This window comes from Podarcis filfolensis (assembly GCF_964270895.1).
Source record: "Podarcis filfolensis genome assembly, chromosome: 8".
NCBI lineage: Eukaryota > Metazoa > Chordata > Lepidosauria > Squamata > Lacertidae > Podarcis > Podarcis filfolensis.
This window is the reverse complement of record NC_139611.1, coordinates 75,722,039-75,744,299: the sequence shown is the minus strand read 5'-3', so window position 1 is coordinate 75,744,299 and position 22,261 is coordinate 75,722,039. Positions and strand designations below refer to the sequence as shown.

The 22,261-nt window shown below is 43.0% G+C and overlaps 1 protein-coding gene across 6 annotated transcripts in view; it reads right to left on the bottom strand.

Moving 5' to 3' along the window:
- LOC310769031 (phospholipase A2 inhibitor CNF-like) overlaps nt 1-18,188 on the bottom strand; it is a 45,889-nt gene extending 27,701 nt beyond the window's left edge. Inside the window, exons 1-6 of one of the 6 annotated variants that reach the window (XM_083628084.1) lie at nt 17,668-18,188; nt 9,194-9,284; nt 6,763-6,879; nt 5,858-6,013; nt 5,175-5,312; nt 4,146-4,367 (exon numbers count right to left, since the gene is read on the bottom strand). In XM_083628084.1, the coding sequence (XP_083484210.1) occupies nt 4,192-4,367; nt 5,175-5,312; nt 5,858-6,013; nt 6,763-6,879; nt 9,194-9,242 (636 nt within the window). In that variant the 5' untranslated portion in view covers nt 9,243-9,284; nt 17,668-18,188 and the 3' untranslated portion in view covers nt 4,146-4,191. Of the gene's footprint in view, nt 1-3,982; nt 4,368-5,174; nt 5,313-5,857; nt 6,014-6,762; nt 7,025-9,193; nt 9,285-9,309; nt 9,456-17,667 lie in introns of those variants that run through there. The other 5 variants (XR_014551406.1, XR_014551407.1, XM_083628082.1 and 2 more) reach the window with 5 other exon arrangements.
- Between the last annotated feature and the right edge of the window lie 4,073 nt (nt 18,189-22,261).

Genomic DNA, 22,261 nt, shown 5'->3' with positions numbered 1-22,261 from the left:
CCACTGTGAATGGTGCTGATAGGGAGCAAGGTGAATAAATTGCTTTCTCTCCTTTGGCTTAAACTGCATTTCCTCCCTTTTTCTCTCTGTTAATAACAACTATGTTTCTCTTCTCTCTAAGCTTAGTCTTCCCTCCCAGGGCCCCTCAAAGTGGCAAAAGCTTTGTTATCTCTTGGCCCACTCTTCAGGATTTTTTTTCCCCCCGCTGGAAATTGCTGGGAAAACCTGAGGTGAAAGTAGCGGCCAGTCTAGCTTAATGCCACCATCCCTGTATTTTTAGGTGCCTCTGCCAAATCATCCTTGGCATTTACTCTATGCATCCTTCCTCTATCACAGTGATGGCAGGGGTGGAGGAAGGGGTGTGTGATACAGGCGGGCCGCCCCAGGTGTCACCACTGAGGGGGTCACAAAATGCTGTGTGACACTCACCGCGGAGCCTGCAGTGCACTCAAGCCATGCGTCTCTCCTGGGAGAGACATGGTGGCTTGGGCACCCACAGACTCGCTGCTGCCCCAAACAGTCCATCTACCACCTCCCCCTCAACTGTAGGGCAGCTGAGTGGGAGGAGACAGACAGACTCCTCAGAGGCCCCACAGAGCGTCCTGTCCCAGGTGAGTGATGGAGAAAGTTTTCATGTATTTCATGTACACAAGGCTTCCTTTATAAATTCTCGAGCATATATGTAATGGCTTTAGGGGTTGCTTGTGCGTAAGTTACCACCGCTCTGGGCTAGGTTGGCTGGTTAAACCGTTTCTCGCTGGACAGCCATCCACTCCGTGGCTGTTCAGTCGCTGGCAGAATCCGTCAGTGGGCGTTTCTTAAACCTCTTCCAGCAAAGAAGCTCCTTGACGACAAGTCACCGCCTACTTTCCCTGCGCGGAAGTCTTCTGCGCAGGGTGGGTGTGGGCAGCGGAGGACCTGTGCTCTCCTCGCTGGTCTCCTGCGAAGAGTCCTAGAGCCCCCTCTCTGCTTCCCCCATCGGCCCCCCTCTATCCCTGGTGTTGCTCTGATTTTCTTCCCCAGCCGGAGACCTGTCTCTCTCCCTGCTTGGCCCCTCTCCAGCATCGCTGTGGAGCCTCGCCTCCTCCGCTAGTTCCGATGGCAGTTCCCTGACATCCATCTCCCCCCCAGAACCCCCTCCACCCCCGGCCCGACCTTTGGATCCAACTTCGTCCCTGTCCTCGGCCGACGATGCAGGGAATCCCCAGAAGGAGCTGTCGCCATCCTCAGAGGATTCAAAACCCGCTTCCCACCCGCTCTGATCTCTCCCCGCGGGGTGGGTCTCCCAGTCTTGGGGTTTTCCCCCCCATGCAGTGTTCCAAGCAGTAAGCTGACCCAAAGGTGACTGACCGCTGATGCCATGCCACTACTGGATCATGCAGTGCCAGCCAGCTCATTCCCAGTATTATTGGGGGTCCTGACAGTGTGGCTACGTGAAAGGCAATGGTCTCTGTGTGCCTGGACACCCTCATTCTCATTGGTGGGGTCTGGTGCGTCACCTCCCCTCCCAGAAGTTCCCTGCCGTCAATAGTTGTCACTTGCAAGGGAAAATCCAGAGGCAGCAGGTGGAGCTGGTGTTCTAGAGCGAAGCTCTTGCTGAAGAAATTGCAGGAGCTGCCTGAATCCAGCAGCCCCTTTACCTTGACTGGGTGCCCATTTGGGAGTTCTAGCACCACTTCTATGGCTAAAGCTGCCCTGGGAGGGTCTGGTTGGGGCACTTCTATTGGTTGTTGGCTTGGCTGCTGTCCCCGCTGATTGGCAGCCAAGCTTGGCCGTTTCCCTGAGCCTGATCCGTTTCCCCCTTCCCCTCACAGCCAGCAGCTCCCACTATCCCTTGCCAGGCCTTTCTTTGAGGGCAGACCCTGGCAAAATGTCCTGGCCGTTGGCAGAGGAAATACTTCTTGTGGGTTTTCCAATCCTTTCCCTCCCTCTTTCGCCCTTCAGTGGTGTTTAAAACCTCGCGCGCGCGCGCGCCATCTATTTCCATTGGCTCAGCCGGCTGGGAAGGCTGCCTCGGTATTTCAGGAATGTGGTAGTCATGGTAACGTTCCCCTCTCCCTTCGCTCTTCTCCTGAGCCCGCGCTTCCTGTCTGCTCCAATCGCAAGCACAGCCTTGGTCAGCTGTTCCATCGACTGCGGGCGGGGCGCACAGGAAAGCTCATCCTTGAGCGTTGGGGACAACCCCTCCTCAAATAACATCTGAATGGGTTCAGCGTCCAGATCCCACCCAAGCCGGTGGATTAACATCGCAAAGTGCGACCAATACTCTCTAACAGATTGGCTCCCCTGCTTGCACCCCATCAATTGCCGTCGAACCACATTTTGCTCCACTTCGCTTGAAAACATTGCATTCATTGTGTCTCTTCTATAGAAGCTGTGTGGACCTTTGATCACATTTTTGCTGTTTTAGATAAGACTAATGGAAACCTTAGCAACATGATAAGAGTAGCAGAAAAATATCTAGGCTACCAATGCAAAAGGGAAAGCATAAAATGTTTTGGAAAAGCAGCAATGGAATGTGTCAACATGCCCATGACATAGCAGGGATCACAGTTGTTCCCACCCCTTACTGCATGCATCCATCCATCTTGCGAGACAATGGAGTGCACCTACAGGGGTGAAGTCAAACCATTGCATTAGCAGCCGCAAAAGTGACGCCTCTGGGGCGCAAGCCTCAGCAGTGTGTATGGAGGTCCTGGGCTGCCCAGAGGATAAGACACCTCTCTTGGCCTCACTGATGTAGTCCAAAAGAAAGCAGAGCAGCTGCAGATGTTGCTGGAAGGAGGTGTACAAGACATCATCTGACAATCTTAAGGACTCCAGTCCAGATTTGTGTAGGGTTTACTCCTTAGCCTTTTCTTCTCCCAAAGATGTCCCACAAGGCAGCAGAGGTTTAGGATCAGAGTTTTCCTTCTCCTAGATGGACTACCTACCCAGGTTGATGAGCCCCATCCACCTCTCACTTCCCTCTACAGCACATGTGTGGACATTGTCACATGCAACAGTTCCCAAACTGTAGTCTGTGGACCACTGGTGCTCCATGGGCTTCATTCATGTTGCCTGTGGGGATTTATGGAGAACTGGACTTGATGCTAACAGCCTTTCAAAGGGTTCTTTCAATAGGGATTGTGCCTTTATCTCTGACAAACATTGCTCTTACGGTGTCTTGACCTTGGATGGTTTCTGGACCTCGCCTTTCAAGTTGCACCTGTGTTTCGGTGTTAGACCAGTTGGTTCTTTTTTTGATTGCTCCTGTGAATGGTCTTGGGACAATTTGGCATTACGGTACCTGAGATCAAGGATCAAGTTTCAACCTACGCACCTTTCCAGACAGTACAGAATTTCTGGACACTATCAGGTACAAGGCTGCTAGTTAATTTATAATCAACTTGAATCTTGCACAGAATTTGAGTTTCTGGAAGCATTTGAGTGGGGCAGGGGGAGGGGGAGCCAAAAAAATTTGCCACTACTCAGGTCCTCATATTTCAACCAATGTAGCTGCCTGTTACTTCTGCTAGTTCTGACCAAGCAGTAGCAGAACCAAGGCTTGGTGGGATAGTTCGTTGCATATTACAGATTCTGTAGTTACATGAAATGATGGGGAATTGCCAATTATTTATTTTATTATTATACTTTTTTTCACCAGGAGGACAGGACCATTTTGACATCAGGATGTAACTGGACAGGACAACTGAGATCTTTGCTCCGATCTCTGGTTCCTTTACATATTTGCAATGGTGCAATGGAAAAACAAGCAATCTGAACTGAGTACAAAGTAATGCTTTTCTCTCCTTCCACCTTTCCTGGTGGAAATAGTTCCCCCTATTAAAAACACACAAGTGCCATTAGGAAATACGTATTGATATCCCAGATTACAACTTTCAGTTTTCTACTCCTTCTTCACCTTCAGAAATTAACATTCATCATGCCATATCTGCATAGAAATCATTTGCTGGAAAATCCTCAATACAAAGACACAGTATTTGTCTGCTTTATGAATTTATTCAGATCACCATTCAATGGAAATATAACTCCTGTGTTATATTCTCTATAACTAGAGCTCTGAAACCCCGGCTCTCTTGCACCTGCCTTCTAGAAAAACACTCACTCTTTAGCATCTTCAGAGATCTTCCACACACACACACCCCGCCACTGGGAGCAGTTTCCTCCCAAGTCCCACGAAGGGCGCATCTACAGGCCAGAAGTATAGGATGATGACTGGGCATCAAAACATGCTGCTCGGTTGACATTGAAAGAAACCCAGTTATTCAAACTTTGCATTACTCCTTTGGGGACTGTTGTTATGTAATTACAAAAATCTGGGGTTGCACATCCTTTGAAAGCAGCTGCCACTTCACTTTTACCCACTGAAAAAAAGAGGAATGATAATATGAGTCAGGGTTGATTTCAGGACCCAGCACACGCTTGCAATTTGCAGGGCCAATGGATTCATGTGTCCCCCTTTACCCCCAACCCAGTTATGTTCTCTGAATATTCAGAAGATATATTTTCACTCAAAAAAAGACACTGAAATGAAAGGTGCAGCAGGATAATATGAGTCAGGCTTGGCATCAGGGTCAGGCATCTTTGGACAAATGTCAGGGTCAGTGCACCTGAGAACAGTCTGCATCTGATGTCTTCCACAGGCCCTGTTTTACCTTTCTTCCTTGTCTATTGGTATTCTGACCAGATCCAGGTTACTGGGTGAAGTTCACACATGTGAATTTAGCTAACAATTGAATCTTCCATAAGGCCCACAATATAGCATCCCTCCAGGGCCTGGGGAAACTCAAAATGGGAACGACAGCTGTTTGCATGCCTGTTTGCATGTGATCATGGCAGTCTGTGAGTGAGGCCAAAAGCATGCCAATGAATGAGGACTGGGGCCAACATTGTGTACCTCCCCGATAATCAGGAGATCCCACCTTCCTAGGGTTCTACTTTTATCTCTTTATTTCTCTTTCTCACATACAGAAATCAGGGACAGATATATTTCCCCAAACTCATTTCTAGCAAGGAAATCTCATGTTGATGAAAACATTAAATATTTCCCCTCAAATAAAACACATCTCCCTTCTCCCTTTGCTTTCTTCATATTTGGCCAAAAGGGGGGTGGGTAGTTGATGGCTGACAGCTGCTTGTTTTCCCCTGTACTGATCAGCAGTTCTACTCACCTTGCTTCATAATACCACCAAAGGTTATACATTTAGTCGCTTTATAAGGACACCTGCGGGCTGTCATGCTCTCACAATCAGCGGTGCTGTTAGAGAAGCAGACTGGGCACTCCAGAGGACCATATCTCCCAGGATGCACTGTCAAAATGAAATCTGGTTAGATTTCTGTTTTCTTTGGCATGCCAAGTCCATTCTGGCCCTTAGTTTCCAGTTTGTATAAAGGATTATGACATCCACCAGGGTGTTCTACAACTGCAGTCAAATGTGCCAGCTGGGCAAATCTAATATAAAAGTTTCAAGGGGGACTTGTGACAACAATTGGGGGGGAGAGAGAGAGACCTTGCCAACCTTCCATGCTGAAATTTGCTGTTATCGCTTCCCTGCCCCAAGGTTAATTGACAACAAATTTTCCCAGGATAAGTTAGAAGCCAGCAAAAGTTAGTAGCATGTGGAAGTATTGCCATATATGGACTTAGCTGCCCCTTTGCTTCCTTTGCTTATAAGTGTATAAATGCTTGTGCTGTTTTCATGCTTGGTGCAACACCCGTCACTACTTGCTAGATGAGATTGTGCTGACATTCTCACCTAAATGCCCCATTTTACTGGCAATTGGATTCTATTGGACATTTCAGGCAGCCCAGGATATCTGGCTTCAACCCCGATATTCCCCCAACAGTACTTACATCCAAATCCATCCTCAATGCATGCAGCAGAATGGCAGCAGGAGAACTTCACCCGAAAATATTTCCTCATTGCTGTAGCAAAGCCAAAATAGCCTGGGTGGCATTCCTGGGAGTCAACACAGTCACTGTAATTAAATTGCTCTCTGTACTGAGAAACTGTGGAAGAAAATTAGGGAGGAGGTTCAAGTCAATCATCTTTGCCCTGGCATTAACTTTGGCACTCTCAAAGCTGTAGGGTTGCCAAAGGAGGAATTTTAAATACAGAAGTGACCACAGCTGCTGCACCATCCAAAGGTGATAAAAGGCACTCCTAGCTAGGGATATTGGAAAATAATAGAGGTGGAGACAAAAAATGACAGTGTCACTTGTTGGGGGCACATTGTCCAAGCCACCACCCCCACCTGGAACTGGCACTATTATCTATCTATTATCTATCTATCTATCTATCTATCTATCTATCATCTATCTATATCTATCTATCATCTATCTATCTGTCTATCTATCTATCATCTATCTATCTATCCATCTATCATCTATCTATCATCTATCTATCAACTTAAAATTATATGCCACTATTCATCCAGAGATCACAGGGGAGTTTACAGCATTAAAATGCAAAATGAAAACACAAAATACATATCATAATAATAATGAAAACCAATAGCACCTCCCACAAACACATTAAAAAAGCTATAGACTGGCAATATGGCAGTCCCCACAATTCCTTCTGTGATGAAAGGTTACAGGATGAAGAATGACAGCTCTGTGTATTTTAGGTCTGATTTACGCATGGACCTCACTTTAGTTCTTTGATTTCCCAGCATGCAGTTACTACATGTAGAAGGTGTCTTTTGAAAAGGGCTGTGTGCACATTCAGTAGAAAGAATGAAACCTTTCTTACTCACATATATTGTTATCCAGAACACCTTTGAGGCACGTATCAGCTGGGCAGCTATGTGCCTCTCGGTTTTCACAATAGTTTTTCAGCCCATACTGACAAGTTGTACATTGTAGCGGTGCCCCTACAAACAAGAAAGGGGATCAAAAAGGCTCAGTGTTATTAACATACACCACAACACATCTTCTTTTGAGCCTTGGAGCCAGAGGGTCTTGGGCTTAAGATGGGAGACAACGACAGATTCCCTCGACTTTGGAAACCACGTTAACCTATTTTGAATTAAGGCAATTCAGTTTAATAAAGAATTTGAAAATGGAAATTATGTTTAATAAATGAGCACCAAGTTTGTATCAATCATCCCATCTCCTGGTAGGCTTTCCTTCTTTCTCAGAAGCTGGGTACAATTCTGCCAGCAAAGTTACCTTATATTTCATTAAGTAAAGAGGTTGGAAGGTTCCTTTATTCGCTCTTAAAACAAAAGTAGAACATCCAGGGGAGGTGTACTGGGATATCCACAAAAACACAACTCCAGGCCAACTTATTTAGGTCTGGAATCAGTTTTTAGGATGCTTGGGAACCTTCCCCAGCTCATGTGCCCCAGCAGAGCAATCTAGGGCTGACACCTACCCTACAGCTACAGACAAACAGTATAGCCAGTGCTGGCAGATGCTATTAGAATCATAGAATTATAGAGTTGGAAGGGACCACAACAGTCCCTTAGTCCAAACCCCCTGCAATGCAGGAATCTCAGCCAAAGCATTCATGACAGATGACCATCCAACCTCTGCTTAAAAACCTCCAATGAAAGAGAGGCCGCAACCTTCTGAAGGATGGTCAGTTCCACTGCCAAACAACTCTTACTGTCAGAAAGGTCTTCCCAAATCTTTTGCTCAATGTGGGACTTGAACCCACGACTCTGAGATTAAGAGTCTTGTGCTCTACCAACTGAGCTATCCCTGCTTGTTGTTGTCGTTTATGTTTATTAAATTTGTATACCAATTTTCATCAGGAGATAACAGGGTGCTTCACAACATAAAAATACAAAACGAGAATGCAAATATTACTATTATTTATTAAATAGACCCACTTTGGAATAGTGTTGCCGCCCATCCTATAAAATACAGGATCATCCCAGATTTCAATGTAAAATGCTATGTGGTGATTGAATGCAGGACACAGTTTGCCCTGTATTTCCTGTATTTCCACTGACAAACTGGAACGTGTCCAGAGGAGGGCAACCAAAATGGTCAAAGGCCTGGAAATGATGCCTTATGAGGAATGGCTAAGGGAGCTGGGCATGTTTAGCCTGGAGAAGAGGAGGTTAAGGGGTGATATGATAGCCATGTTCAAATATATAAAAGGATGTCACATAGAGGAGGGAGAAAGGTTGTTTTCTGCTGCTCCAGAGAAGCGGACACGGAGCAATGGATCCAAACTACAAGAAAGAAGATTCCACCTAAACATTAGGAAGAACTTCCTGACAGTAAGAGCTGTTCGACAGTGGAATTTGCTGCCAAGGAGTGTGGTGGAGTCTCCTTCTTTGGAGGTCTTTAAGCAGAGGCTTGACAACCATATGTCAGGAGTGCTCTGAGGGTGTTTCCTGCTTGGCAGGGGGTTGGACTCAATGGCCCTTGTGGTCTCTTCCAACTCTATGATTCTATGATCCTGTATTTCTGCTCTGTGCATTCTGTGTGTGTGTGTGTGTGTGTGTGTGTGTGTGTGTGTGTCTGCCAAGTAAGAATCATCTCCAAATAGCCGCCCCCACTACTACAGGGAAGGCATTGCTGGCTTGGCTGGAGAAACCACCCCTTGCTTCATTCCTTTCATGTTTTCTCCTCGTTTCCTCTTCTCATCTCGCCCCCAAGGACATGTTCCCCCTTCCCTTTCCCTGCAGCTTCAGTGGGGTTAAGGAAACCATCCACAGAGCTGCAGCCTAGGAAAAAGAGCCTCGTCCCTCAGAGAACAGCAGCTTCCAAGGCTCTAGAAACAAGCAGTTTTGTGACACTGTAACCCAGAAGCCACAATTCCAAACATAGTCATCTTAGGGTTGCCATATTTCAAAAAGTGGAAATCTGGACGCAAAAGTTATTAAGCTTTTTTATCTAGACTTTCGACATGGGTTGCCATACGTCCGGACTTTCCCGGACATTTCAGAGATTTCTGTCCTGACACTGTTTTCTGCTGCCATTTTCTACCTATGTCCAGGAAATTCCAGACATATGGCAACCCTAGTTGTCTGCATAGTAATTTATTTTTTCTCCCTACTCCAAGATGGTAGCCCTGCTTCCCGAATCCTCCTGCTCTTCACTGCTTTGCCCATCTGCTAGTTTTCATTTCTAAGAGCACCTTAGCTTTTCAGTCTCCTTGCTGTAGCTCCACCAACCACTCCCTATTTTAGAGTAAATTACTGGAACCCAGGATGTCTGGTTTCTACTCACCTAGTGAAAACAAGGCCAAGAGGAGGCCTGTGCACAGGAGAGCCTTCATGGTGTTGCGATGATCAAAAGCTAGGGAGGACTTCAAGAAGATCTGTTCCAAAAAGGGCACTGGATACAGCTATGAGCTTACACACAGGGATTTTATAAGTCAGGGACTGGAGCCTCAGCCAACACTTGAGAACAACCGGTTTAGTGAGATGTGGAAACTGGCACAAATGGAATCTGTATGTTTTCCCAGAGAGCCTGTGATGTGATATTGGAACACACTGCAGTTTTGAAACGGGATGCGATCTTTTTTCAGGAACACCACGGAATTTTGCCAAGCGACAAGTTATCCCCAGTGTTCTTCACGCTGTATATGGGAAACCATTTTCAATCATATTCACAGGGATTGATTAGAAACCACAGGAGGGGAGCGTTATCTGTGCTCATGTTCTGTGCTCATGTTCTGTTTCCCATAGGCATCTGACTGGCCACTGTGAGAACAGTGTGTTGGTCACTGGGTGGGGAAAATGTATAATTTATCTTAAAACCATTGCAAACAGCTAAAATTGTTAGTAGGATTGGAATAACACTTGTAGTTTAATGCTGAATTTTGGACATGTAAAAGTGTAATGGAAATGGACAGGGAAATGTAAAAAATTTGGATTATCACCAAAGATGCAGGAGGAAACGATTAACAATAGGACCCACAAAGGGGAGGAGGGAAGTCCAGGAGATTCTTTGGAATCTTGTTTTTATGTTGTATGTTGGATATGTGATTGTAAAATTTTATTCTGAAAAACCAAATATATTTTTAAAAAAGATGGGCCATTGGGTGTGATCCAGCAGGCTAGTCTTGTGTTCTTACAGACAAAGCAAGGAAATGCACAAGAGCAGAGAGCTCATACTATTATTGATGGATATTTCCCTTGCTTCTGTGCTACGCTTTGTTTTGTACAAGCTTGCAATTGAAATAAATTAGGTGTGGTTCTTTTTGATTCTGTAATGTTTAATGAGTAGAATACCATTTTTTTTTTACATTCCCCATTGATTTTCTCTGATCTTGCCAGAAGGAGAGACATAGAAACCTAGCAAGCTGTTTCTCTTCTTTTTCTTGGTTGATTGACAGTTCTACTCACATAGATCTGTAGAGCCAGCAAGGGCTATGCACTGATCCTCATTACTAAAACAACTGGCAGTCTCTATGCAGACTTTTTCCTTCCCTTCACCTTTTCCCTTTAAAGACCCTCAAAGATTCTTGACCGTCTTGCTATAGTTGAGGGCTGGAGATCCCACAGCCCTTCAGATGTTATTGGACTACTGCTCCTGTCATCCCTGACCATTGGCCATATTAGCTGGTGCTATGGGATTTAGAGTCCTACAGAATAGGGTGGGCCACAAGTGGGGATGGGCAGTTCTCTCAATTTTTGTTTCTTTTAGTTTCACATTTTTCCCAATCTCAAGTTCAGTTCTCCACATTTCCAACAATTCGTTGATTTTTTTTATGTCCTAATTTCTCCTGATTTACACATGTTTGTATGCAATTTTGCCTAATATACATGTTTTTGCAAAGCAATGTTCCTTAATGAAATGATTGTTTGTCTGCTATTTTTACCAATATATAGGGCTGTGCAGAGCTTCTATGGCCATCGCCACCCCAATCAGATTCAAAGTCCGATGCAGTACATAGGAGTGGCCACATTCTTACCTAGGATGATTCAGAGCCTGAACTGAATCACAGCCCATGCTCACTCTGGGTGCACACAATCCTTTTTTTTTAAATGAATATTTATTAAATTTTCCAATTTTATATAAAGACAAAAGAAAAAGAAAAAGAAAACTATTAAAAACAATTCAGTTTCAATAACAGTTTTTCAGTCACATATTTCTTTGACTTCCTCATACCTCCCCTTCCTGTTCTCTAGTTCAATTTGTTAATTCAGCAAATCCTAATCTCTTAACATTCCTTTTTGAATATCACCTTATTTTCCACTCAACTTTTTTAAATTTAATAACAAAAACAATTATAATCCCCATTATCTTAATCATTACAGCTGGAGACCACCAAAGTTCAAACCAACATCTTTTCAAAGTTCATTAATTTTATAATATTTCTGTAAATATTCCTTAAATTTCTTCCAATCTTCTTCTGCTGACCTTTCTCCCTGGTCGCGAATTCTGCCGGTCATTTCTGCCAGTCCCATACAGTCAATCAACTTCATCTGCCATTCTTCCAGAGTGGGTAAATCTTGAGTCTTCCAATGCTTTGCTATGAGTATTCTTGCTGCCGTTGTGGCGTACATAAAAAAATTTCTGTCCTTCTTTGGCACCAAATGGCCGACTATACCCAAGAGAAAGGCCTCTGGTTTTTTCAGGAAAGTATACTTAAATATCTTTTTCATTTCATTATAAATCATCTCCCAGAAAGCCTTGATCTTTGGGCACGTCCACCAAAGGTGAAAGAATGTACCTTCATTTTCTTTACATTTCCAACATTTGTTATCGGGCAAGTGATATATTTTTGCGAGCTTGACTGGGGTTATGTACCACCTGTATATCATTTTCATAATATTCTCTCTTAAGGCATTACATGCGGTAAACTTCATACCTGTGGTCCATAACTGTTCTCAGTCAGCAAACATAATGTTATGTCCAAGATCTTGTGCCCATTTAATCATAGCTGACTTAACCGTTTCATCCTGTGTATTCCATTTCAGCAGCAAGTTATACATTTTTGACATAATTTTAGTTTTAGGTTCTAGCACTTCTGTTTCTAATTTAGATTTTTCCACCTGGAAGCCAATTTTCCTATCCAAATTGTATGCCTCCCTTATCTGAAAATAATGTAACCAGTCTCGGACTTTGTTTTTTAATTTCTCAAAACTCTGCAATTTCAGTCTATCTCCTTCTTGCTCCAAAATTTCCCAATATTTTGGCCAACTGGCCTCCATATTGAGTTTTTTCTGAGCTTTCGCTTCCATTGGTGACAACCACCTTGGGGTTTTATTTTCCAATAAATCCTTATATCTAGTCCAAACATTAAACAAAGATCTCCTAACAATGTGATTCTTAAACGCTTTGTGAGCTTTAACCTTGTCATACCACAAATATGCATGCCATCCAAACACATTGTTAAAACCTTCTAAATCCAAAATGTCTGTGTTTTCAAGAAGCAGCCAATCTTTCAACCAGCAGAATGCTGCTGACTCATAATAGAGTCTGAAGTCTGGCAGGGCGAAGCCACCCCTTTCTTTTGCATCAGTTAAAATCTTATATTTTATCCTAGGCTTCTTGCCCTGCCAGACAAATTTAGAAATATCTTTCTGCCACTTCTTAAAACATTCCATCTTGTCCACAATTTGTAATGTTTGAAACAAAAACAACATTTTAGGCAATACATTCATCTTTATAGCTGCTATTCGACCCATCAAGGAAAGCTTCAAATTTGACCATATTTCGAGATCTTTTTTCACTTCTGACCAGCATTTCTCATAATTATTTTTAAATAAGTTCCCATTTTTAGATGTCATGTTAATCCCCAAGTATTTCACCTTCTTCACCACAGACAGACCTGTTTCATTCTGAAATTTCTCTTTTTCAAACAATGTCATATTTTTCTCTAAAACCTTAGTTTTGGTCTTATTCAATTTAAATCCTGCCACCTGACCAAATTCTTGAATTAGCTCTAAAACTCTTTTAGTACTAGATTCTGGCTCCTGTAATGTCAAAAACTAGATCATCTGCAAATGCTCTCAGTTTGTACTGTTTGACTCCGACCTGTATACCTTTAACCAACCGGTCCCTTCTAATCATGTTCAGCAAGACCTCCAGGACCGATATAAAAAGTAAAGGGGAAATTGGGCATCCTTGTCGTGTCCCTTTTTCAATCTTAAATTGTTCCGTAACCACATTATTTACAATTAATTTGGCCTTTTGTTCAGAGTATATTGCACCTATACCATTTTCAAAACCTTGGCCTACCCCCATACCCTGTAAATTCTTCTTCATAAAACTCCAAGAAATGTTGTCGAAGGCTTTCTCCGCGTCCACAAATATCAGAACAGCTTTAGTATTTATATCCACATCTAGCTTTTCCAGAATGTCAATTACATTCCTCAAGTTGTCAGATATGTGTCTTCCCGGCAGAAAGCCCGCTTGGTCCTTGTGTATCTCTTCAATCAATACTCTTTTCAATCTCTTGGCTAGAATGTCAGCAAAGATTTTGTAATCCACATTTAATAAGGATATGGGGCGGTAGTTTTTAAGTTGGGTCTTTTCAGTCTCTGTTTTCGGTATAAGTGTAATGTAGGCCTCTTTCCACGATTCTGGTGCCTTTTTCCCTTCCAAAATCTCATTGCAGACTTCCTTCAGAGGTTGTACTATCCAATCCTTCAAAGATCTATAGTATCTGGAAGTCAGTCCGTCCGGTCCCGGGGATTTGCCCAGTTGCATATTTAAAATGGCACCATCTATCTCCTGATCTGTTATTTTACAGTTCAATAGTGCTTTACTTTCCTGTGAGATTTTTTGTAATCCATTTGTTTTCAAAAATCCATCGATGTCCCTTTCATTCTGTGGCCCTTGTGCGTATAGTTGCTTAAAGTACTTCTGGAAACAATTTCTTATCTCATTTGGATTGTTTATGTCTTTTCCTTCTACTTCCAGGTTTGTAATTGTATTCAGTTTTTGTCTTTTTTTCAGTTGCCATGCCAGTAATTTCCCACATTTATCCGCCGATTCAAATGTCTTCTGTCTCATTTGTTTAATTTTCCATTCTATTTCCTGGTTCATCAATTCCATATATTGTGTTTGATATATCTTTATTTCTCTCAGAATCTCTTGTGACTTCGGCTTGGCTCTCAATTTTTTCTCACCTTCTTTAATTTTCTCCAAAATTTTATCTTTTTTCTCATTTTGCCTTCTCTTTTTTAACGCATTCTGTTGTATCAAAAACCCTCTCATCACGGCTTTACTTGCGTCCCAAATTACTCTTTTCTCCACATTTGTTGGCAAATTTAATTCAAAGTAGTCTTTTAAAGTCTTTTGGGCCTTGTTGTATACTTCTTCATCTCTAAATAGGGTGTCATTCATCCTCCATCTAAAGGTACCGGTTGTTGTTAACTTCATCTCCATCTTTACAGCGTTATGGTCGGAGCATGTTTTGGGGCAGATTTCCACTTTTTTTATCTTTGGAGCCATTCCTCTAGTAATCCAGATTTGGTCAATTCTGGTCCATGTCATCTTGGCTTCAGAGAAGAATGTTCCTTCTCTCTCCAAGGGGTTCTTAGTTCTCCAAATATCAATCAAGTCCATATTGTCAGTCATTTCAAAAAAAGTTTTTGGTAATCTACCATCTTTGGTAACTACCTGTTTTTGGGCCTTGTCCATATTGGTTGATACAACTCCATTCATGTCCCCCATCAAAATTATATTGTAGTCCATAAAGTCCATCAAAGTCTCATGCAGTTTCTTGAAAAATTCCGACTTCCCCTCATTTGGTGCATACACACCTACTATCAAAAATTTCTCCCCTTGAAACTGAATTTCAATAGCCAAATATCTTCCTTGCTCATCTTTGAGGATAAATTTCGGTAAGAGTTTCTCCTTAGCATAAATCACCACTCCTCTTTTTTTAACTTTGTCAGACAAAATAAATTCTTGCCCTAATCTTTTATTAACCAATATTTTCCTGTGTAGCCTCGTGACATGAGTCTCTTGTAAACAAATCAGGTCCAAATGTTCTTTCTTTAATATATGAAATATCTCTTTTCTTTTTCTAGAGGAGTTCAAACCATTACAATTCCAGCTTAAAAGTTGCAGAGACATGATTGATTAGTCAGTTTTCCCTCCTACTGCACCAAGTTGTTGTTCTTCTTCTGTCGGTGGCTTGTCTCTCCTTGGGCCGGAGCGTCCAGATATCAAATTTGCAATCTCCAAGAGTCCTTGTCCTGGCATCAATACGTCTTCAGCAGAGTCCACTTCCTTCTGCAGGTCCTCTTCGTGATCTTTCAAAAACTTGTCCTTATCATTCACTGTCCTTATTCTTATTTTCTTTCCTCTATATTTAAAAGATAGACCTTGGGGGAATTCCCACCTGAAGATTATTCTGTTTTTCCTCAGCAGGGCAACCAAGTCTCTGTAGTGGGCCCTTACCTCCAAGATATGTTTGGGTATATCTTTAAAGATTTCCACATAGGTGTCCCCAATTTCTAGGGTTCTTTGGTAATGTAAGTTCAGTATCTTGTCTCTTTCTTCCTTAGTTTTCAAAATTATCAGACAGTCTCTTGCTTTATTCTTTCCTTGTCTTCTGCCAAGTCTGAAAGCACTCACAATATTGAATTCTTCCTCCCCCAGGTCCTTTTGCCAAAATTGTGTAAATTCTTTTGTAAGAAATTCTACCAAATTATCCTCACTTTCTGGCACACCTCTTATTCTTAGATTTCTCGCTTTTCTTTCAAGATCTATCATCGACAACGTCAAGTCATACTCTTCAAATTTCTTATGTGCCGGTGGAATCTGTTCCTGGGCAGCAGTTGCAATTTCCTTGGCTTCTTCAGCCAATTTTCTAGTTGACGCTGATTCCTCCAATAGTTTTTCAATAGACTGTGTATTGGAGTTCACCTTTTTCCCTAATTCATTTATACTTGAGGTATTCAAATTAATGCTTGCAGTGTTCGCTTCGATTTTTGCACAGGCCTCTGCCACTTGTTTATTTGTCTCTTCAACTCTGTTTGCCAGTTTCTCCAAAGATGCATCAATTTTACCCAGTGCTTGGGCTAACAGTTCATCAGTTGACATAACTTTTAATTTTGCCTGTGGGGCAACAGCTCCTGCTGTGCCCACTACACCCCCCGTTGAGGGCCTTCTGGTGGTATCTACTTTATAGTGTTTTCCGGATCTGGTAGTTTTCTCCTGTGTCAACTCTGTTTTGTCTGCCATAACACTCACATGCACTCCCAAGGTCAGTCACACACTTGAGAAATTTGTTTTGATAGCATAGGAATTTTCCCACAGCAAAACTTACAGTCTAAAATGTCTTTGCAACGTAGTTACCACTAGGGGTCTCAAACCAACTTCTTGTTGTAACTTTATAACCAATAATGTTCAAAACCCCCGTTTCTTAGTATCAAATTTTTAGTCCCAAAATGTTCCTTTCCTTTCCCAGCTACTGTATCCTTTGCAGAGCAGTCAAACTTTAAACTCCATTCTCCATTTGACAGATCCCTCTGATCGGCTTCTCTGTCATAGGCAGTCCGTTCCCAAGTTTCAAAGTCAGCAGATGTATTTTAAAAGTTCTTTCCTTGCAGGTCTAAGATCTTTCAAATATCTATCCACTGTTCCTGCTAACAGTGGAAAAGGTATTCTCTTCAGATATTGGGTTTTAATCCTCCCGAGAACTCCTCTTTCCAAGTCCCAGCTTTGAAGTCTCTTTACTTTGATCTGTTAACAGTCCGGGAAGGCAAACTTCCTGTTTTTACCTTCCCCCGTTTCGGCCGAATTCTTAATAATTTCTTCCCAATATATGTCAAATTCCTACTCACGGGTAGTTATTTTCGAGTCCAATTAGCCAGAAAAGAAATCAGCGCTCTCCGACCCTGGCTGTGCGGCTTCACTTCGCGGAGACGGGTAGACAGCTCTCAGCTCCGCACCCCTCACCCCCGGTCCGTTCCGGAGCCTTTAAAAAGGCTCCTTTGCAGCGAGGGGGGGCACAAATGGAGCCCGCCGAGCCTTCAGCTCACAGGCTTCCCCACCTGTGATTTTTTTCGGGTCCCCGCTTCGCCGTAGCGGTAGAACCCCGGCTCCACGAAGCCGATTTCCTCCGGTGTTTAGAGGAAATCCGCCATTACGGTCGCCGGCGCTGACCGGAAGTCTGGGTGCACACAATCCAATCCAGAGCAACTGAGGGCTACCTAAATCCATGCTGTCTGCATCCTGATTTGATTGGGGACCCAAGAATGAACAAATGAATGAATGAATGAATGAATGAACGAATGAAACTTTATTTGCGTCAGCCATCAGCCATAGCAAAAAAAGAACATTGCGATATACACAGAACAGAAATAAAAAGTCGATTGTATTAAACATGATTATATAAAACACAGTTTAGGGTCCTGAATCAGCAGTCAAATAATGGATCTTATTCTGATTGCCCCAGCTAATAATTGGGGGACCTAAGATTTGGCCACAGCTAATTCACATTCTAACACGTGCATTTTCGTGCACACTTTACTGAAATACATGCATTCTTGTACACATTTCTTGGCTAAATAAATGCTTTGAGAAATTTGGAGAACAGTTGGTTAATTTTGAAGGGTGGCTGTGCCTTGGTCCGAGTATTGTTCCAGAAAGTGTGGCTTATGTCGATTTGCCTTCACATATGAGCAAAAATGAATTTTGCCTCAGTTCTTGGCACAAGCCTCTCGCTCCTGTTTCATGTCCACTACCCGTTCCCTTTCTAGAAATAATACCCAGGACTTCTGGTTTCTACTCACCTAGAGGAAGCAGAACCAAAATGAGGCATGAGCTCAGGAATGCTTTCATGGTGTCAGATAGCTGAAGGGCCAAAACTGGAGCAGAGTGATACCAATGCAAGGACAACTCTTAGCTGGAGTATTTTGTAAGCCAAGGAGAGGAGGTATGTGGCAATAGCTGGAAAGAGCTGGACACTGATTCATTTTCTGGAAAGGACTGTAAATTAGAGTGAGGATGTGCCCAGATAGTTCCCTAATAGATGTTATTAACAGATACTGGAATACCCATAAAAGAACTGGTTCAAGACTTTTCCCCTTTAAAGGCAGATAGGGAATCAAAAGATAATATGATTAATGATTATGGCAAACTCTTCTACAGTCTAATTATTAAATGCAGTTTTTTTAATATATTTTAATCGGAATCATTCTAATGACAAACCAGGTGACATGACCATCTCCTTTAGCCAGTGGGGAAGTGGTATCACTGATGTAGCTATTTCTGTTGATCCAATTCTCCACATTAGCTTGCTTTGAAGTGTACTGCTATTATTATTATTATTATTATTATTATTAGGCACAAATTTACAAAAAAATGGCCTGATTTAGTTCAGGATTCGGCTAGATTAGCAGGACAGCCCCACTGAAAATGAAAGAATGTAAGACCATGTTGGTTCATGTTGATTATGATTACCATTAGGGTTATTTGCAAACTAGTGCACTTCTAAATAATTTGGGGTGCTCAAATCATTGACAAAACAGCACCATGATTTGAGGCACGGGGGAATGTTGCTGGCAAACTGATAAGGAACTGGTTGTTTGACAATGCTGATCAACTAATGATGCTAGACAGGACCCAAGTCTGGATCACCCACAGGAGGAGACACAGAAGTAAAGGAGAGACACAGTGATGATGGTGTACACCAGTTGTGCGGAATCTTTGGCCCCCCCAGGTGTTGCCGAACTGCAACTCCCATGACCCCTGGGCATTGGCCAAGCTTGCCGGGCCCAAATGTTCCCCAAATTGGGTTTTGCTTTTTTTACTAAGACTTCTAGTTCATTGTTTATAGCTGCTTTCCTGGAACTCTGCTCTTCCCTGATTCTTCCACTGCCCCTATTTTACCAGATTTCTGGAAAGAGCACATACAAGTGTGTTGCATGTGATTTCACTGAAAATGTTTGCCCCTCCCCCTAGCCATGTCTTCCTGAATGTCACCAACCTATTTTTGCTCCCTCTCAACATTCACTTCAAACACTCTTCAGAACCAGCCTTTTGTACCCTGTTTTCTGGTTATTGTTTCCATTCTGCCTCTGGTTTGCCTTTGTAGGAGAAGCCTATCTCTCTAATGCTTGCTTTTGAAGTGACCCCCATATAAAACCATGCAAATTTCAGAGGATCTTTTATTCTACTGAATCAGATTCTTATACAGAACAAAGTAGGGTTGTGCTTTCTCTGTGTCCATCTGAAAGGCAGATCGGGTGTTGCCTACTCTCAAAATTTAATACGAGGCCACGGGTCCCCAAAATGTTGATGATCCTTTCCCGAACACCCAAATGATCCCTTGGGTCACCTTTGGTTCCTGAGCTTATTTCTTGTGCAAACCGGCTTGTTGTGTTAGGAAGCCTGAAATATAGAAGGCAGAAGGCACTTGCAAGGGGCCAATCTGCACCAGGAATGATCTGTGATTATGCTGAAGAGCTGCTCAGCAAAGCCACAATTCCTGCTCGTTTGCAAGCTGCACATCTTCGGAGAAACTGCTTGCAGAGGAACACTATGCAACAGGCAGGAAGGAGAGTCAGGCAGGCCGGCTCCTGCCTTCACACAGCTGGTGATCAGGGTAGGTCTTGGCCCAATGCCTGCCTATCCTTCCCATTCCCTCCAACATTTCTCCAATGAAAATTATTATTATTATTATTATTATTATTATTATTATTATTATTATTATTCCCCACCCATCTGACTGGGTTGGCCCAGCTCCTCTGGGTGGCTCACAACATATATAAAAACATAATAAAACATTAAACATTTTAAAAAATTCCCTATACCTTCAGGAGTGTGATGGAGTCTCCTTCTTTGGAGGTCTTTAAGCAGAGGCTTGACAACCATATGTCAGGAGTGCTCTGATGGTGTTTCCTGCTTGGCAGGGGGTTGGACTTGATGGCCCTTGTGGTCTCTTCCAACTCTATGATTCTATGATTCTAGGTGTCTTCTAAAGGTTGTATAGTTACTTATCACCTTGGCTCAGGGGTCACATAACTCCATACCCTCCAACATTTATCCAATGAAAACAGGGACATCCTAAGGAAAGGCAGGACATTCTGGGATCAAATCAGAAACTGGGACAGCTTCAGTAAATCTAGGGTGGTCTCTGGGAAATAGGAACACTTGGAGGGTCTGCCTTCCTACCTGAAGCCCCAGGCAGCCACAGATTGCTCTGGGCCATCCACCCTGACCTGTAGCGGTCCACGCCTCATTCAAGGCCCTCTGAATATGCTTGATTTGGCCCAGGCCTTGGCAAAATCTGATGCACAACTCTAGTAACCTGCCTGATTGAAGTACAGAAGTACTGCTCAGCTGGTGATGTTACCGACATGGGCCACATCAGTGCTTGCATTGTAGAACTGCAAGTGCCAGGGATACACAGTCGAGTAGGTGGGTGGAATTATTTACTAGGACTTTGTGCTCATTCTTGGCAGTTGAGGAAATATTGTTCTGGAACTCTGCCCCTCTCTGTTTCACTGCTACCCGATTTCACCACATTGCTGGGAAGAGCACGGGTTCAAACTGCCAGTGCTTGCCCCTGGCTATGCCTCCCTGAATTTTCACAAAGCTAATTTGGCTTTCTCCTCCACCCCCCCCATGTGAGCCAAAACCTTCAGAACCCATCTTATTAATATACTCTGTTTTCCCCATATTAGCAAGCCAAGTCTGTATTTTCTGGTGACTGTTCCTATGCTGTCTCTGTTTCAACAGGACTTTCCTTAAAAAGCAAGCATCCATAAAATTGCACAACCATGATTATTGTTTGCACAGCAAGGGTTGGGGTAAATGAACCCTTTGGGTCCCTCCCAACGCTATGATTCTGTGATTCTAAGTAGTTTTTAAAAAGGGAAACATTCAAGTGAGATTTATTTAATTCTAAAAAGCACACATGCAAAACTGTCATATATGTCAAGTCAGATCATTAGTCCTTCTCTCCATGTGCTTTTTTGATTGACAGGTCCTCTCTGAGGTCTCAAAGCAGAGATTCATTCCTGGTCCTGGTAAAGGTAAGGTAAAGGACCCCTGGACGATTAAGTCCAGTCAAAGGTGACTATGGGGTTGCGGTGCTCATCTGGCTTTCAGGCTGAGGGAGCCCACATTTGTCCACAGACAGCTTTCCGGGTCATGTGGCCAGCATGACTAAACTGCTTCTGGCACAACAGAACACTGTGATGGAAGCCAGAGTGCACAGAAATGCCGTTTCCTTCCCACCGCAGTGGTACCATGGATCTTGGTACGCAGGGTCTGTTAGGTGCAGGTTGAGCATGAAACCTTCCATCTGCAAAGCATGTTTTCTGCCACAGAGTTCAGAAGAAATCACAATACATTTCATTTCATTGACCAATTCATTACATTAACTGATTAAAATACCTTTTCAATTGCCTTTTTTTAAAAAAGCCTGCCCAGTTAATCTAGGGATGCATTCATTCATTTATTTAAAAGAATTATTTTTGATAGAAGTAATTATAAAAACTGCAGCTGGCAGCCAGCATCTTAGAAGAAGCCTCCTCCCTCTGCTTCGTTTAGGAGGGATGCCTCTTCTAAGTTGGCACCTGCTGCAACTGGTGTATGTTTGTGTGTGCGTGTGCATGCACATGCACATTAAACGTCACCATCATTTGGGGGTCGATGGGCACATTTGCAAATTGGAGAAAGTGCTGTGGGCACCTCACATACCCTGCAACATTTGCTACAACAGCAATATATATATATATATATATATATATATATATATATATATATCTCAAGCAAAATTTCAGAAGCGGAAGGGAGCTCTGTGGGAGCCAGGGAAGGTCTGTGAGCCCAAGTGCTTCAAGCTGGTGACTCCTGAAGCATGCCATCTAAAAAACAAGTAAAATATGTTCCACCTTTTGAAACTGTTGTTCTAGCTACAGTGGTACCTCAGGTTACAGATGCTTCAGGTTACAGATGCTTTGGGTTACAGACTCCGCTAACCCAGAAATAGTAAGTTCTTAACACAAGGAACCACTGTACATGCAAATCTATGCAACTTTGAGTTGATCAGTTTAAATCAGTTAAAATGTATTTACTTAAACAGCTAACACGGCAATCCTGTGCACACTTACCTGGGAGCAAATCCCAAGCAACCCAATGAGACTCCCTTCTGAGTAGAGAGGCATAATGTTTCTGTAATGCAGGGATGGGGTGCCTACAGCCCTCCAGATGTGGTTAGACACAGTTCACATCATTCATGATCATTGACTATACTGGCTGGGTCTGATGGACATCCAACAGCATCTGGAGGGCCAATGACACATTCATCATCCCTCAGGCAAATAGATTCCCAACTTACGCATTCTTATGCACACAGGGGTGCATGCACACCACACATAC